We start from the raw sequence: 15,595 nt of genomic DNA, 5'->3' as shown, positions 1-15,595 counted from the left end.
AACAGGGTATGAAAAATCGGAAAAAAATACTCTCGAGAAGTTCACGTGAGAACCTAAAATTTTTTTGCGACGGAACTTTATTCACATGTCGTCCAGGTTTTAAGCTTCGTAGACGCGAAAAATTTAAACATTGTTGAAATAAATTTATTTGATGAGTTGTCGTGAAGAAACTATGTGTCGGAAAAATCTGAAAAAATTCAAAGTTCAAATCGGTCACGGAAACCGACCGTTTGATTTGAAGTGGAATACCCCGTATAAAAAATTCTTATAGTTAGTATATTTCTTGTGTAGTTATAAATTACGAGCATTTCGATAGATAAATATATATATATCTATATGTATAATCACATGACGGAAAATGTATTTATTTTAAATTTATATTAGAATAAAGAAATATTATGTATAAGTATTATAATATAAGTGCAATAGCTGTTTCTATAAACGTTTCGTAATCAGCGACTGCACTGAAAAATGTGATTCTTGTAACATATAAAAGACAATTAGAGATGTATTTTCAATCTGACACAGGATAATAAATCCGTATCTTATATATCATGTATCTAGCGGAAAAAAATGGAAAGGCTATATATGTATCTAGTGGCAATATCGAAAGGCTATACCCTGTAATTGTTTACATACCCTTGTAAATGTACATTGTATAAAATAATAATGTTGAATGAAATTTATGACGAATTTTTCTACTATTATTTGATGCAGTGTTCGTTTTTCAAATATGTCTATCATTCTGTACATAAGTGAAAGAAATAAATTCAAATGGTTTATCGAGAAATGTGTGATGGTAATTAATTTGCAAAAACATTGTGATAATATGCTGGAAATATATGTACGACAGCGTGAATCGTAATGGATTACATAATTCTGAGTATACGATTAAAATTCAAGTATTGATACGTATAGATATCGGTTAATTTACGAAACACCTGCTGATAAACAGGTCGTATTATTATCAGTAGCAATAATAAAAAAAAAAACACCGCATTCGTTATTCCAATTCATCAATTTGTGCGATCAAGTGCAAAAGAAATTCAATAAACCGACGATAAAATGTAATCTACGATGTTTTCTAATCGAGATTAAAATTTTTCGAATCCAAAGTGAATTCGGAAAAAGAATTTCTGCCACAGTTCAAAGCGAGTTACAATATACAATATGTATATATCTTTGTTACGATCATTTTTTGTTACGTTTTCAACACAACGTTTGCTTTCGATTAGATTAAATTATACGATCTCGAGTCCCCGGATACATAAATATATAATAAAAAAAAAATCTTCGATGAATTTCCGAAACATTTGTAATGTGTATGAAAATAGTAATGAATATTACACTACGAACTCGTAATCTTGACGAATCAAGCGTCACGTGTCGTACATAAAAGTGAGTTAGTTTTGAGGATTCCGTTGATTTAAATAACCCGCGAATCGCGCACGTGCCTGAACGAGCAGTCAGTGTTGCCAATCTTACCGCGTTCGAATTTCAATTGCGCAAGTCTCCCACGCCACGGACGGTTATTTTTTTCTTATTTGAATAGATTTACCAGAAACGAAATAGCTAGCTCTCGAGAAAGAGATGGAAACTTTTATTATTCGATTACGTTCGCTGAAAACAAAACTTTTTATGGTTACGAACAGCGGCGATTTTTTTTTGTTTCAAATTCTTAAAATTACCTCTCGTGCTTTCACGCATAATTTTTTGAATCGTTCTACGACTGACTTTTTGAAAAGTGAGGACAAATTTCTGTATAAATGAAAGAAAAATTAGGAATATACTTTAATAATCCAAAAAATCTCTGTATTTCATCGTAAAATGTGATTTAAACCGCAAACAGGAATGATCTATTGCATCTCCTCACGTCAGTTCTTACCAACGGAGTAAAACGTCATTTATTTTGACGATTATTACAGTCCGCAAGAATTATTGAGTTGAAAATGCCACAAACATCACAATTCTACCTACAAGGCGGAACAAAAACTCTGTAAAGAAGATAAATGAAAATGAAATTGTCGTTCTGCACAACAATAAGGTCACAAATTCCGTCATTCCTGTAATTGAATCACGAATAATTACATGAATATATTTATTAATATTATTCTAGCACAACGCGAAACAAGTGAAATTTCACTCGGTCGGTAACGACGGACTGGAGCATCCCCTTAAAGAATGTTACGAAGCATTAATCTGTAACTGGACTTGCATTTCAAATTCAACCGTCACACCGACTAATTCCGGGCGTTCGATCAGAAAATTCATCATTCCTGTAATTGAATCGCCAACAAATACATGAATATATTTATTAATATCAATCTAGCACAACGCGAAAGAAGTGAAATTTCACTCGGTCGGTAACGACGGACCGGAGCATCCCCTTAAAGAATGATACGAAGCACCAGTCTTGCATTTCAAGTTCGATTCTCACATTGACAAATACCGGGGGTCTGTTCAACGAGGGCCGGTAACCACGGCAACTCCCCGATCCTAAGACCACCACTTCCAAGTCGGTATTACCATCGGAGCACCGTAGCCAGAAGCCTGTCATATTTATAAAATCAGACAACCTTTGCGCGTGGATGAAGCGTGAGCCGTTGGCCACAGGCTGGCCAATACGACGAGGTGAATTCACTATCGCTATTCGTCGCGGTGATAATAGTAGAGACGAGGAGTGGATCCAACCACTCCGTGTTTCGAGTGTCGTATAAAGATTTGATAAGTGCCGTGGCAATTGACCGCATTATTCTCGCTGACAGTAAAGATTTTGCCGGACCTGGTTCAGCCCGTACCCAGAGCCTTGGACTCGGCGGTTTAAAGTGCTTCGGTGAACGTTTCCGAGGTGCAGAAGTGCTGCTTTCCCAAACGGTGTTGGAGGCCCCTCGATTATGGGTGTCGTTAACGTGACTCACCGTGTTCCCAGCCACCGCGGAAGCGGGAATATATAAAAATTGTTAGCGGAAGGAAATCGCGCCGCGTTCCGAAGGGACAATTGATCGCAATTGAGGATCAAGAACCCGAGAGATGGAAGATGAAGCCAACGGGAGAGAGGCTAACAAAACTTGCGGCGTTTGCGGGGACAGAGCACTCGGCTATAATTTCAACGCCGTTTCCTGCGAAAGCTGCAAAGCCTTCTTTCGCAGAAACGCTCTTAAGAACAAGGTGATTCACCGTTCGTTTCTTTTATTTCAATTGTTCAATTGTTACGGTAACTGGAAAAATTGAGTAAAACAGGTAATGTTATATTTTTCGATTTTGGTAAAAAATGAAAATAGTTAAGGACTGACCGGTAATCCGAACTAAAAATTTCACTCAGTGTACGAATTTCGGTTCTTTACATGCTACATTGAACACGATTATAATTTCTCAGCTTTTCAACGAATTTCTAGGGAAATTTGAGCATTTCGTATAATTTTGTAGAGAAAATTTGTTTTCGTACGAAACTTTGAAAATGCCTAATATCTCGTAAGGACTTGTATATCTTAGATGGATAAAAAATCCACAAGCTGCTACAATTATTAACAATAATAAACAATTATTTACGAAAAACTATGCGTATATTTACAATGTTGTAAAGAAATAATACGTGGAAGTGGAAATTTTCACCAGGGTTCACATTTTTTTTTTCTTCCCGCGGAATAATTGTGCCACAAGTTTTTGTTACATTAATACATACGTGACGCGTGTCACACCTGTACAGATGGACTAATATCGAGATTGTTGACCAATTACTAGCTTGAAGTTAGCAACGTTATCGTAACTAAATACTGGCGGAAAAAAAAATCACCATTTCATAAATTTTACAACGTTTTTCGAGGAACCAAAATTTCTAAATACGGGTCGTGTTTTGTTTTATCAATTGCAACAAACTGTTACTGAATTTTCGAGATTTCAGACAATTCAAAAATCATGAGACAACCGTTTTTCCTTGACACATAATCGTTGTGCGATAACGTTACTAACTTCAATGTGATAACCGATCGCCAAAGGCCGGTAAAAGAAGAGAAAGAAAAAAAAAAAAACGACGCTTCGTCGATGACGTTACGATAGGGATTTCCGATTTTCGAATTCTTCCCGACGTCACTTGTACACATCATCCCCCCCCCGAAACTATTACACGCTTATTACAAAACGTCACGTCATCAGCAACAGCGTTACTTTGTTTGTAATCGGTATAATCGTAGCAAAGTTTTCCGCTTCCTGTTTTAGTCGAGGAAAATTCACGCATATTATACGAATGACAGGCCGCGAATTAAATTCCAGTAAATTTCGCACGTACGCTGAGAATCAATTAACTTCAAAGAAATTTCATGTGTCACTTAAATCGCCCTGCATATTGTTTCATCCTCGTTCGGAACAATTTTTATTCAATGCTAATATCGTTCAGATTTTCTATATTTAAATTTTTTACAGTTTGAAAATTTTATCACGCAGAGCGATAATAAAATGCATAGATTTTACGATCTATAGGTGCGAAACAAAAAAAAAAAAAAAAGATGTTTTTTCGTTCACATAAATTGCATGCAGAGATGAAAAATCATTTTGTAGCAATAATTTATGTTAAATATTAGTTACGCATTTTGTCAATGACGTTGACTTGGTAGAGAATAACTTGAAGTTGTTATTTTGTTTTTTTTTTTCCTCTTTCTTTCTTTAAAGTAATTTTGGTCCACGTTCAACCGACGTTAGGAACGATTCAACTTTGAAAAATGAATTTCATCCATTAATTCACCATTTGCACAATTCACTCGATCATATTTACGCAACGTAAAAATGTATAATGTATGTAATAATGTAACTGAAAGCGTAACTGTTCCAATCGTATGCAACGTATCGGAGTAATTAATTAATATCAATGTGAGCAATCGGTTGCTCGCTATATTTTTTGTTTATTATTCAAGTTAACAATCATCAAGAAGCCTGTTAACGAGCTTTGAGATAACTGAACGAAGCATCTTAGTCCACGCATAAAATAATTAAGAACATACAATGTTTCGACGAGAATTACAATTTGTAGCCGTGATATAACCGAAAACTTGATTAGCTTCATCAATCTTCTTCTTATCTGTTGTAAAATAAGAGATCATTGGTAAAAAATTTCTTTTCATCTTATTCGAATTATTTTCTTTAGACGATTTTTTTTCTTCGCCGCAAGGTTAAATTAAAGCAAGTTTTTTTTTTTTTTACAAGATACTACAACTTTTTGGGATTTTATCGTCTATTGAAATACTAAGAAATGCGAATGCAAAAAATTATATCAAAGGGACGTTCAAAATGATCGTTCGTACTCTTTCATATATATTTTTACATACGTCACCGAAAGTCATAATCGAAACAATAATAATCCTCAACGAGATATAAGAAACAAATGAATCTGCGACAAACGTCAAATTTTATAAATATACTGAATAGTTTAAAGAAAAAGTCAACGGGCAATTTTTTGATAATCGAAAATCGTGCAAATTCTCGAATTTTCGAAAAAACGATGAACGGTTTTAACTTTCTAAATATATTCAAACAGACCAAGACGACCGAACAAAAAGTTACATTATTTGTGTAATTGTTCTTTACTGACGGAAAAACGTAAATAATTCACAAGGCTGAAGTTATTAAACGTTAACGTATCGAAACGTTGAAAGAAAAAGGAAGAAGTTAGTTTGAGATGCGCCGTATTAACAGTTTACTAAATTTCAAGTAATCCTAAATTTGCAAAAAATAACGACTTCCTTTTCCCAAAAATTCATCGTTATAATAACGTCACAAACTTCAGCCTGATACTAATTCAAACACTCTAAAAAATTTCAATACTTGATGCTTAATTTTGGAATCCTTGCACGTTAAATTTGATAAAAAAAAAAAAATACCAACTACATCTGACCTTATATCGTCAGTACAAACTCAGATTAGAATGAACAATGATGTTGTGAGTATTTGTCAAGTAGCGAACAAGTGAGCGACTAAAGTAAATAATACAATCGTGATACGATAAGACGCGCATATATATATATATATATATATATATATATATATATACGCGGTTATCAGCTGAGAACTTGACCCCAGGTGCCTTGATAAGGCTATTTCCTGCACCCCTGCATTTGTTTACACGTCGTTTCACTAGTTTTTTTTTTATTAGTATTTTAGACAACTTTAATCCTAACGCGTAACTCTGGGTGAATTTCACCCAAAAAAATTATGAAACTCCTCGTAGAGTCCCTTGGTCGTGAAAATGGGTCTCTCGGCTCCATTCTTAATGCGGAGCAAAAAATTTCATTTGTTACAGTAACTAGAAAAATTGTGTAGAACAGGTATCGTTAAAAAAAACTGTTTTAATATTGTCGATTTTGGTTAGGAAAACTGATGGAGTTTTTTATGCGATCCTTAAACGATACCCAGATATTTTTTTAGTTCAGGTTTTTAGAACTCGTTTCTCGAGTAAAATATCACGTTCATTGGAGTGAATTTCACCCAGTGCAATTCTTACATTGATAGGCGGACACTCTTTGTTAGAAAATTCAGTATCCCATCATCGATCGGTTAACTGTCTTTTTCATTATATAAAACGAATAGTGTAACGCTACGAAAAGGTATGAGTGTGAAGTTGGTATCGTTACTTTGGACCCTTAGGAATGTCCGAAATTTATTGAACCATGATAAACGAAACATACACTTAATAATTTTGAAAAACCAACGCCATCAAAGTCGTTCTAAAATTGTGCAATAACGATTATTTCCCCTGACGTTTCGTTGCGTTAACGTTACTAACTTCAGCCTCTTGAAAAGGTTAGCTTCGAGTTTTGGTCATATCTTAATTGCGTTGCGACACAGGAACTGTTTTGGAACTTGAATAGGGATGCATAAAGACTTCGCAAAAACCGTTCTACACCCATTTTAGAGGTAATTGACTCAACACACCTGCCCTTCCAAACAAAGTAACTTCAGAAGGATTCTGTTGCCAGGGTTATTATTATACAAATAACTGGTCAAACATCTGACGCCATTATTCAGAAGAATATTAAGGAGCCTCGGCTGTGAGGGATTTTTTCTTTTTTTCTTTTTTTTTTTTTGAAAGTACACAGGTGGACAAATAAGCTACAGATTTTTTTTGCAATTAGCTCGCGGTAAACTTTGTAACTGTATAATTCCATAAGGGAGCTTAATCGTCGGGTAATGGGAGCCCGATAAATAAGGAAAATTGTTAATAAAATTCATAACTTGTGTAATTTTTTTTTTTTTTTTTCAAGGAAGATATCGTTGCGGACATTATTGTGTAATTAATAGTACCTCAATGTTTAAAACTGTTTTCAGGACTTCCGGTGCCCTTTCACGGAAAATTGTACAATAACGGTGGTGACGCGTCGTTTCTGCCAGAAGTGCCGTTTGGACAAGTGCTTCACGATCGGTATGCGAAAGGAGTACATAATGACGGAGGAAGCGAAGGTGTTGAAACGGCAGAAGATAGAGCAAAACCGGGCGAAGAAGCGGCCTCAGCACGAGACGACAAAGACGCCGAAGCTGAAGAGGGAGAACGTTGAAGAGAACAGTTTCGATCAAGAGTCTTCCTCGTTGCCCTTCGGGCCACCGGAAACTTACATCTGGGAGTCGGACCGGAAGTACACGGACCTTGACGGAAACAGACAGCAAGTGACGGACAGTATGAGCCCGGTGACAGCGGCAAGTGTTCCGAGTCCTTCGAGTCCACCGGAAGGAGGAAACGTCACGGGTTCGAAGACCTTGGACATGTTGAGGGACCAGGGCACCGTAAGGTACGAGCAGAATCCACCGAGGTTCGAACAAGGTCAGGGTACCTTTGAAAGGGTGATCCAAGGGCGTGGAAAGTACGTTGGAAACACGCCACCACCGTCGGTTGAGTCTTACGAAAGCTCGGCCGGCTTCGAGACGTCTTCTCAGAAGTTCCTTAAGCTCGACGAGTCGGTGATGAGCTTGCAGGGAAATATGGAGCCAGAGGTTTCGAGGTACAAGTCGAACCTCGCAAGCTTGGAAGTCCGCTGCGCGACACCTTCGGGTTCCTCCAAGTACGGCGAGATGAGTAGATTTGACGGAAGTCGGTTTGGACAACTCCATAGTTCGAATACCTTCGGTCAAAAATCGTCGACGATCGATCCGGACTCCGGTATGCACGGTTCGGGGGCCAAGATTACGGAGATTCCGGAAACTGCATGCCGGAAACCGAAGGAAACTTGTCCCAAGGAGTCCGATTTGGTTTCCAAGGTGATGCAGGAGCCCCGGTTGATCGCGAGGATACTCAGCAATCCCGAATTCGCGGCTAAGATATTTCAGGATCAGGGATTCATATCCAAGATCATCACCGACACCGACACCGTGTCAAGGCTCGTTTCGGATCCTCAGATATCCAAGTTCCTCGAGGAGAGCGACGTCGGTTCCACGGACGAGATAACGGCCGGGTCGCAGAGCAACGTTAAGCCGCGTACGGACTTCGGTGAGAACTTGGCGAACAACGGCATAACCGACAACATGATAAGGCACATGCTTGACGCGGAACAGAAAGAGGTAGAGAATCCCATTCTGACAAATCTTATCACCAACCGGAATTCGGCCGAGTGTAAAAACGCCAATGGCGAACCGAGTGCCAGCGGGGATTGGTCCAAAGCTGAGGACGTCGCTAGGGATATTCTTCAGGATGTTCAACGGTGAGGATTTACAGTTATTTCAACGACGTCCTTCTGATACCCCATAGATTTTCACCTCGAAACTATCGTTATGAATCCAGAACCGTTTCGAACGATCAAAATTGGTTGGTACCGTAAGGTTCGAACCTTGGAAATATCAAGTTTTCGTACCGCTTGTTTCGAGTAACTAAGGGGTGATCCTTGGGGTTAATCACTCGTAAAATCTGGTGTACACTTTTCTAGAAATCTTTTCAAATCACTTGAAATCTGTGGAATTTTTGAAATCTTACGCAGTCTTTTCTAATCATTTGAAATCCCTGCAAACTTTTCGAAGACTTCTGAAATCATCTGAAATTTTTTAAAAATCTTTTGAAATCACACGAAGTCTCTCGTGAACGTTTGAAATCTTTTGTAATTTTTTCAAATCTTTTGAAATCCCTGAAATACTTTCTAGTCTTATAAAATCATGTGAAATCTCTTGAAATCTTTTGAAGTCTCTGAAGTTTTCTTTTGAAAAAATCCTTTGAAACCCAAGAAGTCTCTTGTAATCATTTAAAATCGTCTGAAATCTATTTGACATTACATGAAGCCTCTTGTAATCTTGTGAAATCCTTTGAATTCGACCGAAGTCTTTTGAAATCTTTTGAAACCCCTGAAATCTTTTGAAATCTTTGTAATCATGAAATCGATGCGTACATCAAATCGATGAGTAATTAACCCTTCGGCGCGATCTAAATGAAAATTAGTGACAATCGAAGATGACGGGTGCGTGAATCGGGATTATAAAAAGTCTGTTTTCCAGGATCCCAATCACGGTCAATTCCATAGAATCGATACTCTGCGAGGCTATAAAGTTGGAATTCTCGGCATGTTCGACACTCGGTGGAAATCGTAACAGCAGAGAATTGAACGACGCCGAGCGGGCGAAATTGAACGAATTAATTGTCGCTAATAAAGCTCTTTTGGCACCGTTGGACGATGACATCACTAATTTGGTTGGCGAGGACTGCAGATTCAAGGTATGTACGAATAACAATGTACATACATACAATCATCCGACGCTGGTAAACCTCGATAAATTCATACGTATCGCGCATCGTCACCGGATACAAGACCGGAAAGTCGATGGTGAATCGGAATCAGATGCGCGTCGTGTCAACTCGTAATTTATGAGCGAAGAATCCTTCTTCCGTCAAGTATCATTGAACATGGAACACAGACCTAGTCGTCAAAATCTTCCACACTGAGAAAAATTTCGTTTGTTACACTATTTGACCGACGACTAGATATTTTCAATGAAGGATTTTGCGCAGGGTGGATTTTTAGTCCGGGTAAATTTTAAGAAAAGAATATCGTTGACGCTAACCACTTCAAGTACCATTACACCAACGATATGTTCTATTTTCATCAGGGAAATGCCGGACAGTCCGACCCGATGCTACTGGACGTGATAAACCTGACGGCAATAGCGATCCGAAGGTTGATCAAAATGTCGAAGAAGATAAACGCGTTCAAAAACATGTGCCAGGAGGATCAGCTCGCTCTTTTGAAGGGCGGTTGTACCGAGATGATGATCCTACGTTCGGCGATAAATTACGACCCGGACAAAGACATGTGGAAGATACCCCACAGCCAGGAAAGGATGTCGAAGATAAAAGTGGACGTCCTGAAGGAGGCCAAGGGGAATTTGTACGCGGAACACTCGAGGTTCGTCAGGACTTTCGACCCGAAATGGAGGGACGAAAACATCATTCTCATACTGAGTGCCATAGCTCTGTTCACACCCGACAGACCGCGCGTCATTCATAGCGACGTGATAAAACTGGAACAGGTATTTCACTGTCATTGATGTTAATGTACTTACAAGAAGTGACGTTGGTGACGATTGGCAGCGAAAGTTCCAAAATCTTTCCATTGCACCGTTTTTCATTCACACCGCGCACTGCTGAACCGACACTGTTTCACTTGCCTTTCCAAAAAGTTATACTGCGGACCTTGAAGAAGACAAAAAATACCGTGTCTATTTTCGTCGACTAAAAGACAACGCAGATTTTTTATGGAAATTGCATCCTGGTAGGATTGACTGGATTTTCAGTACGTTACAGAACGTATACTCCCGATGATAAGCTCTCATGGACGCAAGTCCCGAAAATCAGTAGTTTCCGATATACGAGCTTCCGAAGAAAGGTGTACAGATTTTTTGACATCTATGGATTTCCTGATTTTCACGAACGATGAAACTTCAAGGGGACTTGAAATCAAGCAAATCGCTCGAAAAACTTTACGGTTGATTCTCCAGGACAGGCAGGAAGCTGTGATTGATTCCATCCGCGAACTCGCTGGTTTACCGGAAGGAGCTGGGACGTCAGATTTCGCGTGAAGAACGAGACTCTTCGACTAATGCAATAATCGAGTTGTCCCGTTTTTCACGCCTGTGCGGAGTCTCTGCGAATCGGCTGTGCAGTTTTTGAATGACAGATTTGATTTCAAGTCCCCCTTGAAGCTTCGTAATTCGTAAAAATCGCGCAATCCAGAGATATCAAAAAATCCATCCACCCCCCTTCCGAAGCCTGTATCCCGGAAACTACTGATTTTTGGGACTTGTGTCCACGAGAACTTTTCATCGGAGGATACGTACCATGACATACAGAAGGTCCAGGCAATTCGACTTGGAGCCAATTTCCATAAGGATTCTGCCGGGTCTTTTGAGGATGTACTGGCTAAACATTCTCAACCAAAAGTGAGTCTCGTCGACGATATTGAATACTTTACGATAAGATAAGAATTGGAAAAAAATAAACTAGAATAAAAACGATAAGAAAATTAAACTTGAACAATAATAATACCCAAAAGTCATCAATAAAATGGTTAAACAAAACATTGCTTGACGAGTTTTTAGGGTTTGTGTTTTTTTTATTCTGTTATGTGAAATGAATTCGTTGATTTGTCTGAATACCCATGAATTTTAAAAGAATGTTTTCATTACGTTGAAAATTCCGTTTTCGAAAATTTGAAATTTTGAAAAATGGAGGAAAAATCGTGAATTTTGAATACGTTTTCGTATAAAATGTTGCGCATTACGATTAAGAAGTTTCCAGAATATTGAACGAATAGTTTCGTAGATACAGCCTTCACAGATTTTCGAAAACTCAAATTGCAAAATGATGAGTAAAATTCTTTAAAAAATTCATGTGGATTCAGAAAAATCAACGCATTTATCTCACATAAAAAAAAAAACACAAACCCTAAAAACTCGTCAAGCAATGTTTCGTTTGAACAATTTATCGATGACTTTTGGGCATTGTTATTATTCATATATAATTTTCTCATCATCTTCATTGCGGTTGATTTTTTCCGATTTTCATCCGATCACAAAGTATTCAACATCGTCGACGATACTTATTTTTGGTCGACAACGCATAGCCGGTGCATCCTTAACGTCAATCACAAGCTATTCGACCATCGATATCTTCGTTTTAAAAACTTCGATTCGTTTTTTTCTGTTTCAAGAACTCTTACTACTACCTGCTGAGGCGATACTTGGAGAGTGTTTATCCCGGCTGCGAGGCGAAATCCACCTTCTTGCAGCTGATACAAAAAATTTCGGAACTCCACAGACTAAACGACGAGGTCGTCGGTGTTTACTTGAACGTAAATCCGTCGAGCGTCGAACCGCTACTGATCGAAATATTCGACTTGAAGCACTGATGAACGCTCCTAGCAACAGGTCCCGACGTGTTTGCGCCGAGTGAACAACAAGTCGGAAGCAACGAGCCCTCGGACTTTGTTTACGTTTCTCGCGTCTCCGTTTCGAGAAAAGTTTTACAGCCGCGGGATTCGCCTCTGTAATAATAATAATAATAATGGTAATTTCTTTCCACTCTCAGCTCACGTCAATGACCGTTAGATTCGACAATCTTGTAGAGCAATTTAACTTCTAAGCAGCTTTGAAGAGCTGACACTTCCGGTTGCTTCAACACCTAATTGTAAGCTACACGCGCGTTTGACAAAGCAATCGAGACAATTCTCGCAACTCGTAATTGTAACAGAATGCACGTTGACAAAAAAAATTAAAGTTGCACTCGTTTAGGACGATTTACGCGGTTTTCTAATCGCTCGTTTCGTTTATAAATATTTCATTCAATTTTCCAAGAATCCAAGAACGTATAATTTAACAAAGATTTTGATCGTCGCGTTGTTTTGTGTACAAATTCGTAAGCGTAAGAATAAACTGACGTTATTAAAGTTTTATCAATCCATCGATGGAATTGAACTCTGCTCAAGATGAATTTCAACTGAAATTATTCTGCTTACAGAATTATTTCCTATCCGATATTTTTCTTCGAAACGAAATAGTTTTCGATCCGATATAATCACGTGTGTGTAATTATTTAGGTAGTAACGAAATTTGGGTATAAAAACGTGTATCGAATCTAATACGTCAATAATAACAATTATTGTGTACACAATAAATTTTGTAGATAATTTAGTTTACGACAACATGTTATCAGTTATTTTAGTTGTGATTATTATTATTGTTACGTACTAGTTACCACGGTTAAATTATAAAACTATTAGGTTTGTGATAATTTGTATCAGCTATATAGGGTATATTCTGCGTTAAAAACTCGTGACTTTGCATGATACTCTAAAGGTAAATATAGAAAATATAGTAACGCGCGTTGCTAAATAGCTTTAACCGAGTGTAATATTTTTTTAAATTAAATTCAAAAAATATTGTAGTATATATGTAAGTATAATGATAAAAGTATTCAACCTTGTACATACAAACCTGTATTCATGTTGCAGGGATATTTTTAATCAACGCGACAAAGAGATGACAAAAAAAGAGACGAAAATAATTAACGGATAAGAAATATGTAGAAATAAGTGTAGAAGAATTCGTGATTCACGTAATTCGTTGAAATGCCAGTTCAAACATCCAAACAAAAAAAAAAAAAATATATTTAATTTTAATTCGAAACTTGTACAATATTTAAGTAAAGTTTCCATAATTCTCCGGGTGAGAATGATTCACGTCGATTGGAATAAAACAAGAAGATTAGATTAGAAATTATTCTACGTTAAAAGAAAAAAAAAAAAAAAAAAAACCAATTCAATTCAAACAATTTCAACTTATCGAAATCAATGCTTAATGAAAGTATTGAAATAAATAATTTTCTTGTATTTCTTTCGACCGTATAAAATATGCGTGTATTTGATTGTTGTATAATGTTATAATAATGTCGTTTGACAAGTGAACTAGAACGATTTTCAAAATCGTTGCAAATATTACAAAATAACAATAACAACAACAACAACAATAATAATAATAATAATAATAATATGTTGGGGGCCAACGCAGAAACGTGCGCGTTGTTAAAAAAGTTTTAAAAAAATGTTAATATTTTATATCAAACGTATAAATACGTGAAAATATGTATAGATTATATATGGAATGCAGCTTTGGCTTGTGTCTGGTATTACATGCTTGAGAAAAAAGAAAAAAAAAGAAAAAAAATATGTGTGTAAAAAATTTTGGTAAACATTGGCTTTCGCGTGGATACCAGAGACTTGCGAAAAATTGCGTCAACTTTCCGCGACTCGATAGAGAGTTAAAGTGTAAGCGTATTAATAGCGTACACAAAGATTGTGATAAACTCATAAAATTATATTTTTCAATTACAAAGGAGTTTCATGAATTCACTCGGTTATTTTCCTCCAATCCCAGATCATTTCCTGACGGTTTTCACGTGCTTGCAGAGATTCGTTCTGAGCTTCTGACCGTTTAAGTACACATCTGCGTTTATAATCGATGTTCGAGTGTAATTGATATTCGTGTTACATATATCCGAGTGCTGACACTGAGGAATTGAGCGGTTTAAAAGGTAAAAGGTTGCAGTATTTGGGAACTGATTGACGGTGACGGGGAGCGAGGTTGTAATTTCGAATTTTAAAAGCTCCGCAAGCAAGAAATTCCCAATTTTTTTGCGAATCTTCAAGTAAAGGTATCAAACTTTGACGAAACATCAAAGTTTCGAATGGCGTGAAATGCGAAAATGACAAAGTTTAACAATCTGAAACACCAAAATTCTGAATGATCGAAAATTTCGTCACTTTGATCCTTTTCTGTTTTGGGTTTTCCATATTTTTACGTTCGGAATCCTCGCACTGAGAGAAATTTTTATTTCCGGTTATCTCTACCTGTTTTTCTGATTTTTCACACCCACTCGTTCGGTAAACTTCGTCTCTAACTGTATCGAAACTTTATTTTTCCAAATTTTTCTCTATCGGAACTTTACTTTTCGGAACTTTGCCCCGTCGTAACTTGAATTTCGGAATATTGAGACATCGGCTTTCCGACCATTCGAAACTTTGTCGTCTCTTCGTAATTTCTTCTCTTTACTTCAAAATTCGCCTCGAAATAATTCGGAATTAGCCGCTTTCGGAACTTTACATCTTCCGATACTTTCCACGACTCTTCGATACTGTAAGAAAAATTCAAAACTGGATTTTTCTTAATTCACAAAAATTTCTTTGGGTATTAAAGATCCGTTCAGTGATTTTTCTTTTTTTTTTTTTTGCATGTTAAGGTCAAAGCGTAGAAAAAAATATAACCTGGAACCTGAATTTTTTTTCATCGTTTATCCGCAATCCTCGCCTTCGTGAAGATATCTGTCAACGATCCTTGTGACGAAATTCACGAACAGCACGGCTATCCAAATGCCGAATACCGTGAGCATCAGCAAGACGGCCAAGTTGACGATTTCATAAATCAGTACAACGGTGCACCATAAAAGTTTGAACGGTATCAGAACGACTCCTAAAACGGCCCCCATGGGACGGTTGATTGCGAAGGAAGTTAATAAATGGGTAAAATTTTATGAAAACGATAAATACGATTTCAGCAATGATTTTTTCAGCTGCACATCAAGACC

The 15,595-nt window shown here is 37.2% G+C and overlaps 1 protein-coding gene across 2 annotated transcripts; it reads left to right on the top strand.

Annotated features, from left to right (window-relative positions):
- The first annotated feature begins 2,638 nt into the window (after nucleotides 1–2,638).
- On the top strand, nucleotides 2,639–14,359 carry LOC124309226 (nuclear hormone receptor HR96). Of its 2 annotated transcripts, none has more exons than XM_046772651.1 (5): nucleotides 2,639–3,168; nucleotides 7,315–8,678; nucleotides 9,460–9,676; nucleotides 10,069–10,364; nucleotides 12,168–12,331. In XM_046772651.1, the coding sequence occupies exons 1-5, from the start codon at nucleotides 3,031–3,033 to the stop codon at nucleotides 12,187–12,189; spliced, it is 2,037 nt and encodes a 678-aa protein (XP_046628607.1). In that variant the 5' UTR covers nucleotides 2,639–3,030; the 3' UTR covers nucleotides 12,190–12,331. The 2 variants fall into 2 exon arrangements, with proteins under 2 accessions (XP_046628607.1, XP_046628606.1); XM_046772650.1 differs by having other exon boundaries at nucleotides 2,641–3,168; nucleotides 10,069–10,488; nucleotides 12,168–14,359.
- Nucleotides 14,360–15,595: the final 1,236 nt, after the last annotated feature.

The sequence above is a fragment of the Neodiprion virginianus genome, chromosome 7 (genome assembly GCF_021901495.1).
Source record: "Neodiprion virginianus isolate iyNeoVirg1 chromosome 7, iyNeoVirg1.1, whole genome shotgun sequence".
NCBI lineage: Eukaryota > Metazoa > Arthropoda > Insecta > Hymenoptera > Diprionidae > Neodiprion > Neodiprion virginianus.
The sequence above is the reverse complement of the archived record's forward strand: the minus strand, read 5'-3'. Positions and strand labels throughout refer to the sequence as shown.

Excerpts from the sequence above, each read along its gene's own strand:
- LOC124309226 (XM_046772650.1), top strand. The coding sequence starts at position 3,031 with ATGGAAGATGAAGCCAACGGGAGAGAGGCTAACAAAACTTGCGGCGTT. Across the intron at positions 8,679-9,459 it reads ATTCTTCAGGATGTTCAACG|GATCCCAATCACGGTCAATT; the intron begins GTGAGGATTTAC and ends TCTGTTTTCCAG. Across the intron at positions 10,489-12,167 it reads ACGTGATAAAACTGGAACAG|AACTCTTACTACTACCTGCT; the intron begins GTATTTCACTGT and ends TTCTGTTTCAAG.